This window comes from Panulirus ornatus, chromosome 17 (assembly GCF_036320965.1).
Source record: "Panulirus ornatus isolate Po-2019 chromosome 17, ASM3632096v1, whole genome shotgun sequence".
Lineage (NCBI taxonomy): Eukaryota > Metazoa > Arthropoda > Malacostraca > Decapoda > Palinuridae > Panulirus > Panulirus ornatus.
Genome location: NC_092240.1, coordinates 17,716,218 through 17,732,271, shown reverse-complemented (window position 1 = coordinate 17,732,271; position 16,054 = coordinate 17,716,218). Strand labels below are relative to the sequence as shown.

The following is a 16,054-nucleotide window of genomic DNA, read 5'->3' as shown; positions in this document are numbered from 1 at the left end:
TTCCAAGGCCTTTTCATACCAACAGACTGCATTTTCGTCCCTCTCTCCAAAACTCTTGTACTTACCTCCCTCACCACCCCAACCATAAAAAAATCAAACAACCATGGTGACTGCATGACCCATGCCAGTGACCAACTTTCACTGGAAACCAATCACTCCTCTCTTCCTACTCGTTTGTACACATGCCTTACGCCCCTAATAAAAACTCTGCTTCAAGCAGCTTACCTCCCACACCTTCCACAAAACATCTCTATCAATTGTATCATATGCCTTCTCCAGATCCATAAATGCCACATACAAATTCAATTGTTTTTCTAAATATTTCTTCCACACATCCTTCTAAGTAAACACCTGAACCACATATCCTCTACCACTTCTGAAACCACACTGCTCCTCCCCAACCTCATGCTCTGTGCATACCTTCACCTTCAAATCAATACCCTGCCATACAATTTTCCTGGCATACTCAACAAACTTATGCCTCTGTAGTTTGAACTCACCTTTATTCCTTTTGCCTTTGTACAATGGCACAATACATATATTCCACCAATCCTCAGGTACTTTACCATTATCCATCATACAATGAATATCCTTACCATCCAATCAAGAACACAGTCACCTCCTTTCTTAAGAAATTCAAATGCAATACCACCCACTCCAGTCCCCTTGCTGGATTTCATCCTTTGCAAGGCTTTCACTACCTCTTCTCTCTTCACCAAACCATTCTCCCAGACTCTCTCACTTTGCCCACCATCCCAACCAAAACACCCTACACTTGCCACTCTATCATCAAAACACATTCACCAATCTTTCAAAATACTCACTCCATCTCTTCCTCACTCCATCACTACCTGTTATCACTTCCCCTTGCCCCCTTCATCGATGTCCCCATTTGTTCTCTTGTCTTTCGCACATTATTTACCTACTTCCAAAACATCTTTTTATTATATCATTTTATTATACTTTGTCAGTCTCCCGCATTAGCGAGGTAACGCAAGGAAACAGACGAAAGAGTGGCCCAACCCACCCACATACACATGTATATACATACACGACCACACACACATATACATACCTATACATTTCAATGTATACATATATATACAGACACAGACATACATATATACACATGTACATAATTCATACTTGCTGCCTTTATTCATTCCCGTCGCCACCCCACCACACATGAAATGACCCCCCCCCCTGCATGCGTGCAAGGTAGCGCTAGGAAAAGAAAACAAAGGCCACACTAATTTACACTCAGTCTCTAGCTGTCATGTATAATGCACCGAAACCACAGCTCCCTTTCCACATCCAGGCCAAACAAAACTTTCCATGGTTTACCCCAGACGCTTCATATGCCCTGGTTCAATCCATTGACAGTACGTCAACCCCAGTATACCAAATCGTTCCAATTCACTCTACTCCTTGCACGCCTTTCACCCTCCTGCATGTTCAGGCCCCGATCACTCAAAATCTTTTTCACTCCATCTTTCCACCTCCAATTTGGTCTCCCACTTCTCCTCGTTCCCTCCACCTCTGACACATATATCATCTTGGTCAATCTTTCCTCACTCATTCTTTCCATGTGACCAAACCATTTCAAAACATCCTATTCTGCTCTCTCAACCACACTCTTTTTATTACCACATATCTCTCTTACCCTTTCATTACTTACTCGATCAAACCACCTCATCACATATTGTCCTCAAACATCTCATTTCCAACACATCCACCCTCCTCCGCACAACTCAACAGCCCACGCCTTGCAACCATATAACATTGTTGGAACCACTATTCCTTCAAACATACCCATTTTTGATTTCCGAGATAATGTTCTCGCCTTCCACATATTTTCCAACGCTCCTAGAACTTTCGCCCCCTCCCCCACCCTGTGACTCACTTCGGCTTCCATGGTTCCATCTGCTGCCAAATCCACTCCCAGATATATAAAACACTTCACTTCCTCCAGTTTTTCTCCATTCAAACTTAACTCCCAATTGACTTGTCCCTCAACCCTGCTGTACCTAATAACCCTGCTCTTATTCACATTTACTCTTAGCTTTCTTCTTTCACACACTTGACCAAACTCAGTCACCAGCTTCAGCAGTTTCTCACCCAAATCAGCCACCAGCGCTGTATCATCAGCAAAAAACAACTGACACTTCCCAAGCTCCTTCATCCACAACAGACTGCATACTTGCCCCTCTCTCCAAAACTCTTGCATTCACCTCCCTAACAACCCCATCCATAAACAAATTAAACACTCTCTCACCCCAACTTTTATTTGCCTTCTTTTTCAACCCTTGTATCTTACTCTTGATCTCCTGCTGCTTTCTCTCATACATCTCCCAGTCATTTGCACTCCTTTCCTGTAAGTATCGTCCAAACACCTCTCTTTTCTCTATCACTAACAACTTTACTTCTTCAACCACCACTCACTACCCTTTCTGATCTGCCCAACTCCCACCTTTCTCATGCTACATGCATCTCTTGCACATGCCATCACTGCTTGCCTACATACATCCCATTCCTCACCTAATCCTCCCACTTCATTTGCTCTCACCTTTTGCCATTCTGCACTCAATCTCTCCTGGTATTTCTTCACACAAGTCTCCTTTCCAAGCTCCCTTACCCTTACCACCCTCTTCTCCCCTACGTTCTCTCCTCTTTTTGTAAAACCTGTACAAATCTTCACCTTCACCTCCACAAGATAGTGATCAGATATCCCACCAGCTGCCCCGCTAAGTATATTTGACCATCTCTCCTAGTCACATACGTTTACTTGTGCATATCTCTTTTTTTTAAATCAGGTATTCCCCACCACCAGTCATTTTTCAGCACACAAATCTACAAGCTCTTCACCATTTCCATTCACAAAAGTGAATACCCCATGCACACCAAATATACCCTAAACTGCCACATTATTCACCTTTGCATTCAAATCCCCTGTCACTAATATCAGGTCTCATGCATCAATACTGCTGACACACTCACACAGCTGCTCTAAAGACACTTGCCTCTCATGATCTTTCTTCTCATGACCAGGTGCATAAGTATCAATAATCACCCATCTCTTGCCATCCACTTTCGGTTTTACCCACATCAATTTAGAATTCACTTCCTTGCACTCTATCATACACTCCCACAACTCTTCCTTCAGGAGTAGTGCTACTCCTTCCTTTGCTCTTGTCCTCTCACCAGCCCTTGACTTTACTCCCAAGATGTCGAAACCATTCTTCCCCTCTATCCTTAACCTTTGTTTCAGTCAGAGCCGGAACATACAGGTTTCTTTCCCTAAACACACTACCTATCTCGCCTTTCCTCTCACCTTGGTTAAATCCACACACATTCAGACACACCAATCTGAGCCTTCAAGGAGGATGAGCACTCCCAGCCTGACACCTTCTGTTTCCTGTTTTAGAAATACAAGAAGGGGAGGGATTTTCCAACCCCACCTTCTACAATACGCAGGGAATATGGATGTAGAAATCTTTCTCCCCTAACTTTGGAATGAAAAATTCTTTGACGAAACTGTACTCCCACTGGCAGCAATGCGAAACCGTCTAATTAAAAAGTCAAATGATTTCAACTTATCCATTACAATTTGGGAGGTGATCTTGATCCACAAGTAGCACCAACATGCTCCTTCCCCTATGAAAAAAGTCTTCAAAAAACATGAAAACTTTATTCCAGAAGGATCAAGCTAGAGCCTCTTATCTAAAAAAAGAAAAAAAAAAAGAGGCTAATCAAGTTCTACTAGATAGAACCAAGGATGAAAGGCATATACCTCACCAAAAAGCAGGGAGTTTTTTAACCCTGGAGATCTTAGAGATTCTCTCAAAGCTCATAGGACAGACCCATCCTGGAGAGAAATGATGATATACTGATTACTCATTTAAGAATTCATCTTGGGACACTGTGCTCTACTGGTTTGGTACAGCTTATCTAATATAGAAAAATATTTACAAACATTACATTATCTTAGACTGACTCAAGCTGACTTTATACCTGCGGAACTCTACAGGAATAACACTTAATAACACATAATAAGCAAAATTTTCATTAAACTCATGCCTGAGAAAGTTGACAGATTGAATTTAAAGCAATTATATTTCAGAATGTGAATAAAACAGACTATCAACCATATTTTCACATCATGTCATTAGTCTTCCCAAGCTCATATCACTCAAAAAATTAAATATATATCAAATGAATGGATATCATTTTAAACCATGGACACCTCTGGTTAACTACCCACACACCAGATAATAAAGTTGGACAATAAATCCTCAGCCATTCCATGTCCAAAGCAAGACAAATGGTTACTTCTCTGCTAACATTGGCTTCAAGCAAGGTGAGACAATCACTTCTGTTCAGCATAAACCACTTAGTAAGCTTTACATGGCATGAAGGAAAAATATAATCACTGCATATCTAAGCATGTGTATTTAGTGGCTATAAAATGCAAGCAGGAATACTGTGACCAGTTATCAATTATATAAGTAAACATACAGGCCTCTTTTATCAAGTCATAAAACTAAAATTAGTCTATTCTCTGATACAATTCAATCCAAACAACAAGATCTCAGAAGAAAAGATACCTGCTCAACTGAGGAATTCCAGGAAATTTAACTATAGGCCTATTTAATAACATGAAAGGACTAGTGGTCATCACAGTTTGCAAAACTTAAATCTCTTATCAAATTAGAAAAATTCACTACAATAATTCTTTATAATGAAATGAGCAGGAGTCTGGACATATTGGTAATGATTTTGTAAATGAACCATGAATGCATCCCAAGATGGATTATAGCAAAAATAAATCAACTGGCAAATAATATCAATAAATCAAAATGAACAACCATGATGGAAAACAAGACTCTCCTACACCCATTACCTGGAACATAGATTTGATGTACCTACCAGAAACTTTTACAATTCCAAACAATTCAAAATTGGCAGCAGAATGCTTGGAGCAAAAAAAATCTGAAATTTTTGATACGATGGAACAGATGAGCACATATTCAACATCTATATTGAAAATCAACATGTATATAATGGTAATAAATCAAAATTAGTAAAAAACAAACAATATACAATAAGAGGGTTCTATACCTGTTACCTGGAAGTTTTAAAATGACAAAGTAATAAATCTTGAAATATGTCAGCCATTTACTTGTAGATAATGCACTCATAGAGTAAAATATGAAATGTCTTCTGTGGAAAAATGAAGCAAGAAATTGTATAACCAATGACTGAAGAAAAAGATGAGTGAAATACCTGCCATCACTATGAGAATCTAGTAAAATACATTACTGGCATTTAAATCAATACTGCACAAGCAATGTTATAAACCCCGTATCACAGTACAGATGTACTTACCCTTCCTCCACGACTCTGCGATTTCTTCAGCATACCCGCATAATCCCTGCAAGGAATTGAAAATCTAAGAACACTACTATACAACTAAGGTACAACCACATTCAGCATGTTGTTGACTTCACAATATGTCTCTGTATCATTGAAGAGCACATGTGAAACTGCTAAGCCTTCTTTTAAAAGCACACACAGTTCATCCAAATCAAAAAAATGTTGACATACACAATGCACTACTGATATCAAATAAACTTCAGATAGTAATAATAATCAAATTCGAACATCTGAAATGTACCGTGGCCATTCATCTAACAGTAAGAACCCCCCCATTCTATTTCTTATTTTTGCTTCAAGTAGAGCATATGTTTGGAACATGCACTGACTTTTTCACATATAATACTGTCTCTTACAGTTGTTAAACACACCATTTCCTAAAAAAAATCTAAAACTTTAATATACTTCACTTTTCATAGGATATAAATGACTCATACACCAATCACATTTTAACTATCTATCTATATCTCTGATGCCTGTTCCCTCCAGGAACTCTCATCCAGGGTAGGCCACAGCAGAAGAGTCTTCACTTATCCCTGTCCTTACATGCCTCCCTCGCATACACTGTTCCATGCACCCTTCCCCTATTTCTCTCCCTCCAGTATTCCTCCACCCTATATGCCCGTGTCACAGGTGGTCTTCCACTCACATCAACCCCCTTTATCTATCATACACTCTCCTTGTAAATTCTCAGTCTTGCATTCTTTCCATATGCCCAATCCATCCCAAAGTATTACATTTTTCCCATTCTACCACTCCATAATTCACTACCTTTGCATTCCCTGCTTTACACATCTCTCATACACCATTTCATTTCTTTCTTCATTCCACCTAGTCAAAACATATGCTCTTCTCAAAAAGCTCATTACCGCAACCTAGATTCTCGACCTCTATAACTCATTCCATGTAAATGTTTTGGCTGCATAGGTCAGGGTTGGGAGGACTATGCTGTCCCTTAATCCTATTTTCCTTTCCATCCTTACACCTCTACCACTCATCATTCTACTAAGGAACCTTATGACTCTTTTACCCTTTACTACTCTCTCCCTGCTCTCTCTTTCTAATTCACCACACTTACCCAAGAGCTCATAGATAAGCAAATTCTTTCATTTCTTCCAGTCTTTTTAATCCCACATCTACATCACAATTTAGTACACTTTCTTCTTTCACTCTATACAGTTTTACAAAATTTATACTTTCACTCTGTTTCTTTTCAAGCACCATTACTTTACTTTTACTTGCACTTACCTTTAATTGCCTATGCTTATACATATCACAGAACACACTTGCACCCTTCTGCAACTCCTCTCTACTCTATGCAAACACAGTATCATCCACAAACACCTTGCAACTAGCCACCATATCTCACCATCACACTCAATCTCAACAGACCTTTTCCTAGTTTTGTTTTCATCTCTCTCTCTCTCTCTCTCTCTCTCTCTCTCTCTCTCTATATATATTTTTTTTTTTTTTTGCCGCTGTCTCCCACGTTTGCGAGGTAGCGCAAGGAAACAGATGAAAGAAATGGCCCAACCCACCCCCATACACATGTATATACATACGTCCACACACGCAAATATACATACCTACACGGCTTTCCATGGTTTACCCCAGACGCTTCACATGCCTTGATTCAATCCACTGACAGCACGTCAACCCTGGTATACCACATCGATCCAATTCACTCTATTCCTTGCCCTCCTTTCACCCTCCTGCATGTTCAGACCCCGATCACACAAAATCTTTTTCACTCCATCTTTCCACCTCCAATTTGGTCTCCCACTTCTCCTCGTTCCCTACACCTCCGACACATATATCCTCTTGGTCAATCTTTCCTCACTCATTCTCTCCATGTGACCAAACCATTTCAAAACACCCTCTTCTGCTCTCTCAACCACGCTCTTTTTTATTTCCACACATCTCTCTTACCCTTACGTTACTTACTCGATCAAACCACCTCACACCACACATTGTCCTCAAACATCTCATTTCCAGCACATCCATCCTCCTGCGCACAACTCTATCCATAGCCCATGCCTCGCAACCATACAACATTGTTGGAACCACTATTCCTTCAAACATACCCATTTTTGCTTTCCGAGATAATGTTCTCGACTTCCACACATTCTTCAAGGCTCCCACAATTTTCGCCCCCTCCCCCACCCTATGATCCACTTCCGCTTCCATGGTTCCATCCGCTGCCAGATCCACTCCCAGATATCTAAAACACTTTACTTCCTCCAGTTTTTCTCCATTCAAACTTACCTCCCAATTGACTTGACCCCCAACCCTACTGTACCTAATAACCTTGCTCTTATTCACATTTACTCTTAACTTTCTTCTTTCACACACTTTACCAAACTCAGTCACCAGCTTCTGCAGTTTCTCACATGAATCAGCCATCAGCGCTGTATCATCAGTGAACAACAACTGACTCACTTCCCAAGCTCTCTCATCCCCAACAGACTTCATACTTGCCCCTCTTTCCAAAACTCTTGCATTCACCTCCCTAACAACCCCATCCATAAACAAATTAAACAACCATGGAGACATCACACACCCCTGCCGCAAACCTACATTCACTGAGAACCAATCACTTTCCTCTCTTCCTACACGTACACATGCCTTACATCCCCAATAAAAACTTTTCACCGCTTCTAACAACTTGCCTCACACACCATATATTCCTAATACCTTCCACAGAGCATCTCTATCAACTCTATCATATGCCTTCTCCAGATCCATAAATGCTACATACAAATCCATTTGCTTTTCTAAGTATTTCTCACATACATTCTTCAAAGCAAACACCTGATCCACACATCCTCTACCACTTCTGAAACCACACTGCTCTTCCCAATCTGATGCTCTGTACATGCCTTCACCCTCTCAATCAATACCCTCCCATACAATTTACCAGGAATACTCAACAAACTTATACCTCTGTAATTTGAGCACTCACTCTTATCCCCTTTGCCCTTGTACAATGGCACTATGCACGCATTCCGCCAATCCTCAGGCACCTCACTATGAGTCATACATACATTAAATAACCTTACCAACCAGTCAACAATACAGTCACCCCCTTTTTTAATAAATTCCACTGCAATACCATCCAAACCTGCTGCCTTGCCAGCTTTCATCTTCCGCAAAGCTTTTACTACCTCTTCTCTGTTTACCAAATCATTTTCCCTAACCCTCTCACTTTGCACACCACCTCGACCAAAACACCCTATATCTGCCACTCTATCATCTCTCTCTCTCTCTCTCTCTCTCTCTCTCTCTCTCTCTCTCTCTATATATATATATATATATATTTTTTTTTTTTTATACATCGTCGCTGTCTCCCGCGTTTGCGAGGTAGCGCAAGGAAACAGACGAAAGAAATGGCCCAACCCCCCCATACACATGTACATACACACGTCCACACATGCAAATATACATACCTACACAGCTTTCCATGGTTTACCCCGGACACTTCACATGCCTTGATTCAATCCACTAACAGCACGTCAACCCTGGTATACCACATCGATCCAATTCACTCTATTCCTTGCCCTCCTTTCACCCTCCTGCATGTTCAGGCCCCGATCACACAAAATCCTTTTCACTCCATCTTTCCACCTCCAATTTGGTCTCCCTCTTCTCCTCGTTCCCTCCACCTCCGACACATATATCCTCTTGGTCAATCTTTCCTCACTCATTCTCTCCATGTGCCCAAACCATTTCAAAACACCCTCTTCTGCTCTCTCAACCACGCTCTTTTTATTTCCACACATCTCTCTTACCCTTACGTTACTTACTCGATCAAACCACCTCACACCACACATTGTCCTCAAACATCTCATTTCCAGCACATCCATCCTCCTGCGAACAACTCTATCCATAGCCCACGCCTCGCAACCATACAACATTGTTGGAACCACTATTCCTTCAAACATACCCATTTTTGCTTTCCGGGATAATGTTCTCGACTTCCACACATTTTTCAAGGCTCCCAAAATTTTCGCCCCCTCCCCCACCCTATGATCCACTTCCACTTCCATGGTTCCATCCGCTGACAGATCCACTCCCAGATATCTAAAACACTTCACTTCCTCCAGTTTTTCTCCATTCAAACTCACCTCCCAATTGACTTGACCCTCAACCCTACTGTACCTAATAACCTTGCTCTTATTCACATTTACTCTTAACTTTCTTCTTCCACACACTTTACCAAACTCCGTCACCAGCTTCTGCAGTTTCTCACACGAATCCGCCACCAGCGCTGTATCATCAGCGAACAACAACTGACTCACTTCCCAAGCTCTCTCATCCCCAACAGACTTCATACTTGCCCCTCTTTCCAAGACTCTTGAATTTACCTCCCTAACAACCCCATCCATAAACAAATTAAACAACCATGGAGACATCACACACCCCTGCCGCAAACCTACATTCACTGAGAACCAATCACTTTCCTCTTATCCCCTTATATATATATATATATATATATATATATATATATATATATATATATATATATACTCTTTCCATCTTCCTTTCACTTCCTCCTTTTCATTCAACAACTCCCCTTCCTTACTTCTGAACTCAACATTTCCACTTTTCCATCCACCTCTTTCCTTTTTCACCTCCTTCCAGTATAGTTTCATATTATACTGAAACTTTTACTTAATTTCCTTCCAAAATCTTCATCCACTTTGTTTTCCTCTATCAGCTTCTTAACATTTCACTTACATATTTTGAAGTCTTCCCTCTTCCTTTCCTTAACTTCCACTAGTACCCTTCTATAGAGCAATTTATCATATACCTTTTTCTTCTCTTTCACAGCATTTCTAATCTCTTCTGTCCACCATGCATTGCCCTATTTCATTCTTGTATCTCACTACCATGTATCCAACTACTGATTCTACCACCTTTAATAGCATTTCTCTAAACATTTTAAACACTTCATTCACCCATGACTGCATTCCTACATTCACTGCATTTCCATCTAAGCTTTCAGTTAACTTACTTTCATACTCTTTCCTGCATCCTCATCCCCACAAGAACCGTAAAATGGTCTGTCTCCAAAGAATCCTCTCATGACGCTAGCATCTAGAATGGCCTTTCTCAACCTTTCATCCACTGCCACATAGTCAATTCAAAGCCTTTTGCTATTCTCTTCCATCATTCCTCATCCATGTATATCTGTTGATCATCGTGTACTGAAAAAAGGTGTTTGAAAAGGAATAAATCCCTCTTAGCACATCTTATCTTATTCCCAATAAACTGGGTAAAAGTGGAGTTTAAGGATGCTATGTTATTTACTTGTGGATACAGTTCTGACAAAATTTACATCATTAGAAGATGTGCAATTAGCTAATGGGATATACTAAAAGTATGCCAAGTAACTTGTATTCTTTTATCTTATGACAATAAATAACCTGCAAGTGGATAAGGCACTGGAAATGAAGGAAAATATGAGGTTAAATAATGCAAAAGAAAGGCATTCATCTTCAAAAATCAAAACCTACCCTAACTTTTTTTCTGGGCAATAGCTATTTTCTTTTTCAGTGTTATATCAAAAATATGTTATTGTTATGGTCTCTTATCACATAACTGGCATGGCCATGTGGATTCATGTGTACATTAAGACAGTTTTGAATATTCTCAAATGAAAGTTCAAGAACACATTCTCTTAGCCCTTTGAGAGCAACCACTGTGCCAGTTCAAAAATGTCTATACTTATCTCATGGCATGTCAACTACAGTATTCCCTGAATCTTGCAGTCACTACACTTCAATATGTCAAGCCATCTGCTGAAACCAGTGGTTAACAAAAACATAAACAGATGCGGCATCAGTCACTGCATCCTATTCTCTCGACAGACTACCAGAAGCCAAAAATGTTTCTCTGCATTTTTACCTAAACAAGACAAGGTATGAACATTATATATATATGATTTGTGAATGTATATCATATGTATTCCTAATCTACATATGAAAATATATGATTGAATATGATATGGTAAGGACATCAATGTAAGCATGGACCATAGTGAAGTACCTGAGGATTGAGAAACACTTATAAAAACAGATGGATAAGGCATATGATAAGGTTGATAGAGATGCTTTGTGGAAGGTCATACGAGTATATGGTGGGGGAAGTAAGCTGCTAGAAGCAGCAAAAATTTTTTTACCAAGGATGTGAGGCATGTGAACAAGAAGGAAGAGAGGAGAGTGATTGGTTCCCAGTAAAGGTTGGTTTGTGGCAGGGGTGTGTGATGTCCCCATAGCTGTTTAATTTGTTTATGGATAGGGTGGTTTGGGAGGTTAATGCAAAAGTTCTGGGGAGAGGACGAGTATTCAGTCTGTTCGGGATGAGAGGGCATGGGAAGTGAGTCAATTATTCTTCACCACAGATACAGCTCTGGTGGCTGATTCGAGAGAGAAACTTCAGAAGTTGGTGACTGAGTTTGGAAAAGTGTGCAAAAGGAGAAAGTTGACAGTAAATAAGAATAACAGCAAGGTTATTGGGTTCAGTAGGGTTGAGGGATAAATTAAACGGGTGTAAGTTTGAATGGAGAAAAATTGGAGAAAGTAAAGTGTTTTAGATATCTGGGAGTGGACTTAGCAGCGAATGGAACCATGGAAGCAAAAGTGAGTCACAGGGTGGGAGAGGGGGTGAAGGTTTTGGGAGTGATAAATAATAGGTGGAAGGTGAGAACGGTACCTCGGAGAGCAAAAATGGGTAAGCTTGAAGGAATAGTGGTTCCAACAATATCATATGGTTGCGAGGTATGGGCAATAGATAGGGTTGTATGGAGGAGGGTGGATGTGTTGGAAATGAAATATTTGAGGATAATATGTGGTGTGAAGTGGTTTGATCAAGTAAGTAATGAAAGACTAAGAGAGATGTATGGAAATAAAAAGACTGTGGTTGAGAGAACAGAAGAGGGTGTGTTAAAATGGTTTGGACATACAAAGAGAATGAGTAAGGAAAGACTGACAGAGAGGATATATGTCAGAGGTGGAGGGAACAAGAAGTGGGAGACCTAATTGGAGGTGGAAGGAAGGAGTGAAAAAGATTTTGAGAGACTGCTGCTTGAACATACAGGAGGGTGAGAGGCATGCAAGGAATAGAGTGAATTGGAATGATGTGGTATACCGGGGTCAACATGCTGTCAATGGACTGAACCAGGGTATGTGAAGCATCTAGGGTAAACCATGGAATGGTATGTAGGGCCTGGATGTGGATAGGGAGCTGTGGTTTCAGTGCATTACACAACAGCTAGAGACTGAGTGTGAACGAAAGTGGCCTTTTTTGTCTATTTTCCTGGCAGTACCTTGCTGAAGTAGTGGGTAGTGATGCTGTTTCCTATGGGATGGGGTAGCGACACAAATGGATGAAGGCAAATAAGTATGAATATATACATGTGTACATATGTATATGTCTGTGTATGTATATGTGTATATGTTGGTATGTATATATGTGTGTACGGGTGTTTATGTATATATACATGAATATGAGTAGATGGATCCCTGAGGATTGGGGAGAAAGGAAACTTCCCATGTATTCTTTGCGTGTCGTAGAAGGCGACTAAAGGGGACGGGAGTGGGGGCTAGAAACCCTCCCCTCCTTGTATTTGACTTTCTAAAAGGGGAGACAGAAGGAGTCATCCGGGGGGTGCTCATCCTCCTCGAAGGCTCAGTTTGGGGTGGCTAAATGTGTGTGGCTGTAACCAAGATGAGAAAAAAGGAGAGATAGGTAGTATGTTTAAGGAAAGGAACCTGGATGTTTTGGCTCTGAGTGAAATGAAGCTCAAGGGTAAAGGGGAAGAGTGGTTTGGGAATGTCTTGGGAGTAAAGTTAGGGGTTGGTGAGAGGACAAGAGCAAAGGAAAGAGTAGTACTACTGAAGCAGGAGTTGTGGGAGTATGTGATAGAGTGTAAGAAAGTAAACTCTTAGAGTGATATGGGCGATTATTGGTGCCTATGCACCTAGTCATGAAAAGAAAGATCATGAGAGGCAAGTGTTTAGGGAGCAGCTGAGTAATTGTGTTAGTAGCTTTGATGCACGAGACTGGGTTATAGTGCTGGGTGATTTAAATGCAAAGGTGAGTAATGTGGTAGTTGAGGGTATAATTGGAGCACATGGGGAGTTTGATGACAGAGTGGCAGGTATAGGGTGTTTTGGTCAAAGTGGTGAGCAAAGTGAAAGGGTCAGGGAGATTGATGTGGTAAACAGAGAAGAGGTAGTGAAAGTTTGGCGGCAGATGAAAGCTGGCAAGGCAGCGGGTTTGGATGGTATTGCAGTGGAATTTATTGCAAAAAGGGTGGGGGTGACTGTGTTGTTGGTTGGTTGGTCAGGATATTCAATGTATGAATGGTTCATGGTGAAGTGCCTGAGGATTGGTGGAATGCATGCATAGTGCCACTGTACAAAGGCAAAGGGGATAAAGATGAGTGTTCAAATTACAGAGGTATAAGTATGTTGAGTATTCCTGGGAAATTATATGGGAGGGTATTGATTGAGAGGGTAAAGGCATGTACAGAGCATTAGACTGGGGAAGAGCAGTGTGGTTTCAGAAGTGGTAAAGGATGTGTGAATCAGGTGTTTGCTTTGAAGAATGTATGTGAGAAATACTTAGAAAAAAAATGGATTTGTATGTAGCATTTATGGATCTGGAGAAGGCATATGACAGGGTTGATAGAGATGCTTTGTGGAAGGTATTAAGAGTATATGGTGTGGGAAGTAAGTTGCTAGAAGCAGTGAAAAATTTTTACCAAGGATGTATGGCATGTATACGAGAGGGAAGAGAGGAAAGTGACTGGTTCCGTGAATGCTGGTTTGCGGCAGGGGTGCATGGTCTCCGTGATTGTTTAATTTGTTTATGGATAGGGTTGTTAGACAGGTGAATGCAAGAGTTTTGGAGAGAGGGGCAAGTATGCAGTCTGTTGCGGGTGAGAGGGTTTGGAAAGTAAGTCAGTTGTTGTTTGCTGATGATACAGCACTGGTGGCTGATTCAGGTGAGAAACTGCAGAAGCTGGGGACTGAGTTTTGTCAAGTGTGTGAAAGAAGAAAGCTGAGAGTACCTGTGAACAAGAGCAAGGTTATTAGGTTCAGTAGGGTTGAGGGACAAGTTAATTGGGAGATAAATTTGAATGGAGAAAAACTGGAGGAAGTGAGTATTTTAGATATCTTGGAGTGGATTTAGCAACAGATGGAACCATGGAAGCGGAAGTGAGTCACAGGGTGGGGTGGGGGGGGGGAAGGTTCTGGGAGTGTTGAAGAATGTGTGGAAGGCGAGAACATTATCTTAGAGAGCAAAAATGGGTATGTTTGAAGGAATAGTGGTTCCAACAATGTTATATGGTTGCGAGGGATGGGCTATAGATTGGGTTGTGGGGAGGAGGGTGGATGTGTTGGAAATGAGAAGTTTGAGGACAATATGTGGTGTGAGGTGGTTTGATCAACCAAGTAATGAAAAGGTAAGAGAGATGTGAGGCAATAAAAAGAGTGTGATTGAGAGAGCAGAAGAGGGTTAAATAAATGGTTTGATCACATGGAGAGAATGAGTGAAGAAAGAGTGACAAAGAGGATATATGTGCCAAAGGTAGAGGGAACGAGGAGAAGTGGGACACCAAACTGGAGGTGGAGTGAAAAAGGTTTTGAGCAATCGAGGCCTGAACATACAGGAGGGTAAAAGGCGTGCAAGGAGTAGAGTGAATTGGAACGATGTACTATACCGGGGTTGACGTGCTTTCAATGGATTGAACCAGGGCATGTGAAGTGGCTGGGGCACACCATGAAAAGTTTTGTGGGGCCTGGATGTGGAAAGGGAGCTGTGGTTTCGGTCCATTACACATGACAGCTAGAGACTGAGAGTGAATGAATGTGGCCTTTGTTGTCTTTTCCTAGCACTACCTCACGCGTGCGCAGGCAGAGGGGGTGCCATTTCACGTGTAGCGGGGTGGCGATGGAAATGGATGAAGGCAGCAAGTATGAATATGTACATGTGTATATATGTCTATGTCTTTGTATGTATATGTATGTACATGTTGAAATGTATAGGTATGTATATGTGTGTCTATGTGGACGTTTATGTATATACATGTGTATGTGGGTGGGTTGGGCCATTCTTCATCTGTTTCCTGGGGCTAACTCACTGACATAGGAAACAGTGATCAAGAACAATAAATGAATAATAAATAAAATACAATTTACTGTGTCTCGACAAGCATGAGCACGTGCTTCCACTTAAACTTCTATTTTGACCTTTTATTTTCTTTCTATTTCTTTCCAGGGCATTATATATACAAATAGGAAGAAAATACCTCCTACAAGCAAAGAAATTCAACCTGAGGTGTAGGCCTTTCACTCATATGATAGCATTGAGGATGAACCCAGAAAACCTGTTAACCATCACTGATGAATCTTCAAAGTTTCCTTTTGCTATTCCTTGTAATAATACAACAGTGACAACCTTTATCAAATGTCTGCCAACTGTTTGCTGTTTGTGGTGTGCCTTCTTACAGACACTGACAAGGGAACTTTCTTTATATCTAAGGAGTTAGGAAGTTGCTTTTTATCTAAGGCATTGCTACCACCCAAACTACTAGTTATCAGCCATAAGGATA

The 16,054-nt window shown here is 40.9% G+C and overlaps 1 protein-coding gene across 2 annotated transcripts in view; it reads right to left on the bottom strand.

Annotated features, from left to right (window-relative positions):
* The window catches only part of LOC139754593 (inositol hexakisphosphate and diphosphoinositol-pentakisphosphate kinase-like), a 268,273-nt gene that overhangs the window by 246,626 nt on the left and 5,593 nt on the right, over positions 1 to 16,054 (bottom strand). For both annotated transcript variants that reach the window (XM_071672003.1, XM_071672001.1), the window contains exon 2: positions 5,386 to 5,431. In XM_071672003.1, coding sequence (XP_071528104.1) covers positions 5,386 to 5,418 — 33 coding nt within the window. In that variant the 5' untranslated portion in view covers positions 5,419 to 5,431. The remainder of the gene's footprint in view (positions 1 to 5,385; positions 5,432 to 16,054) is intronic.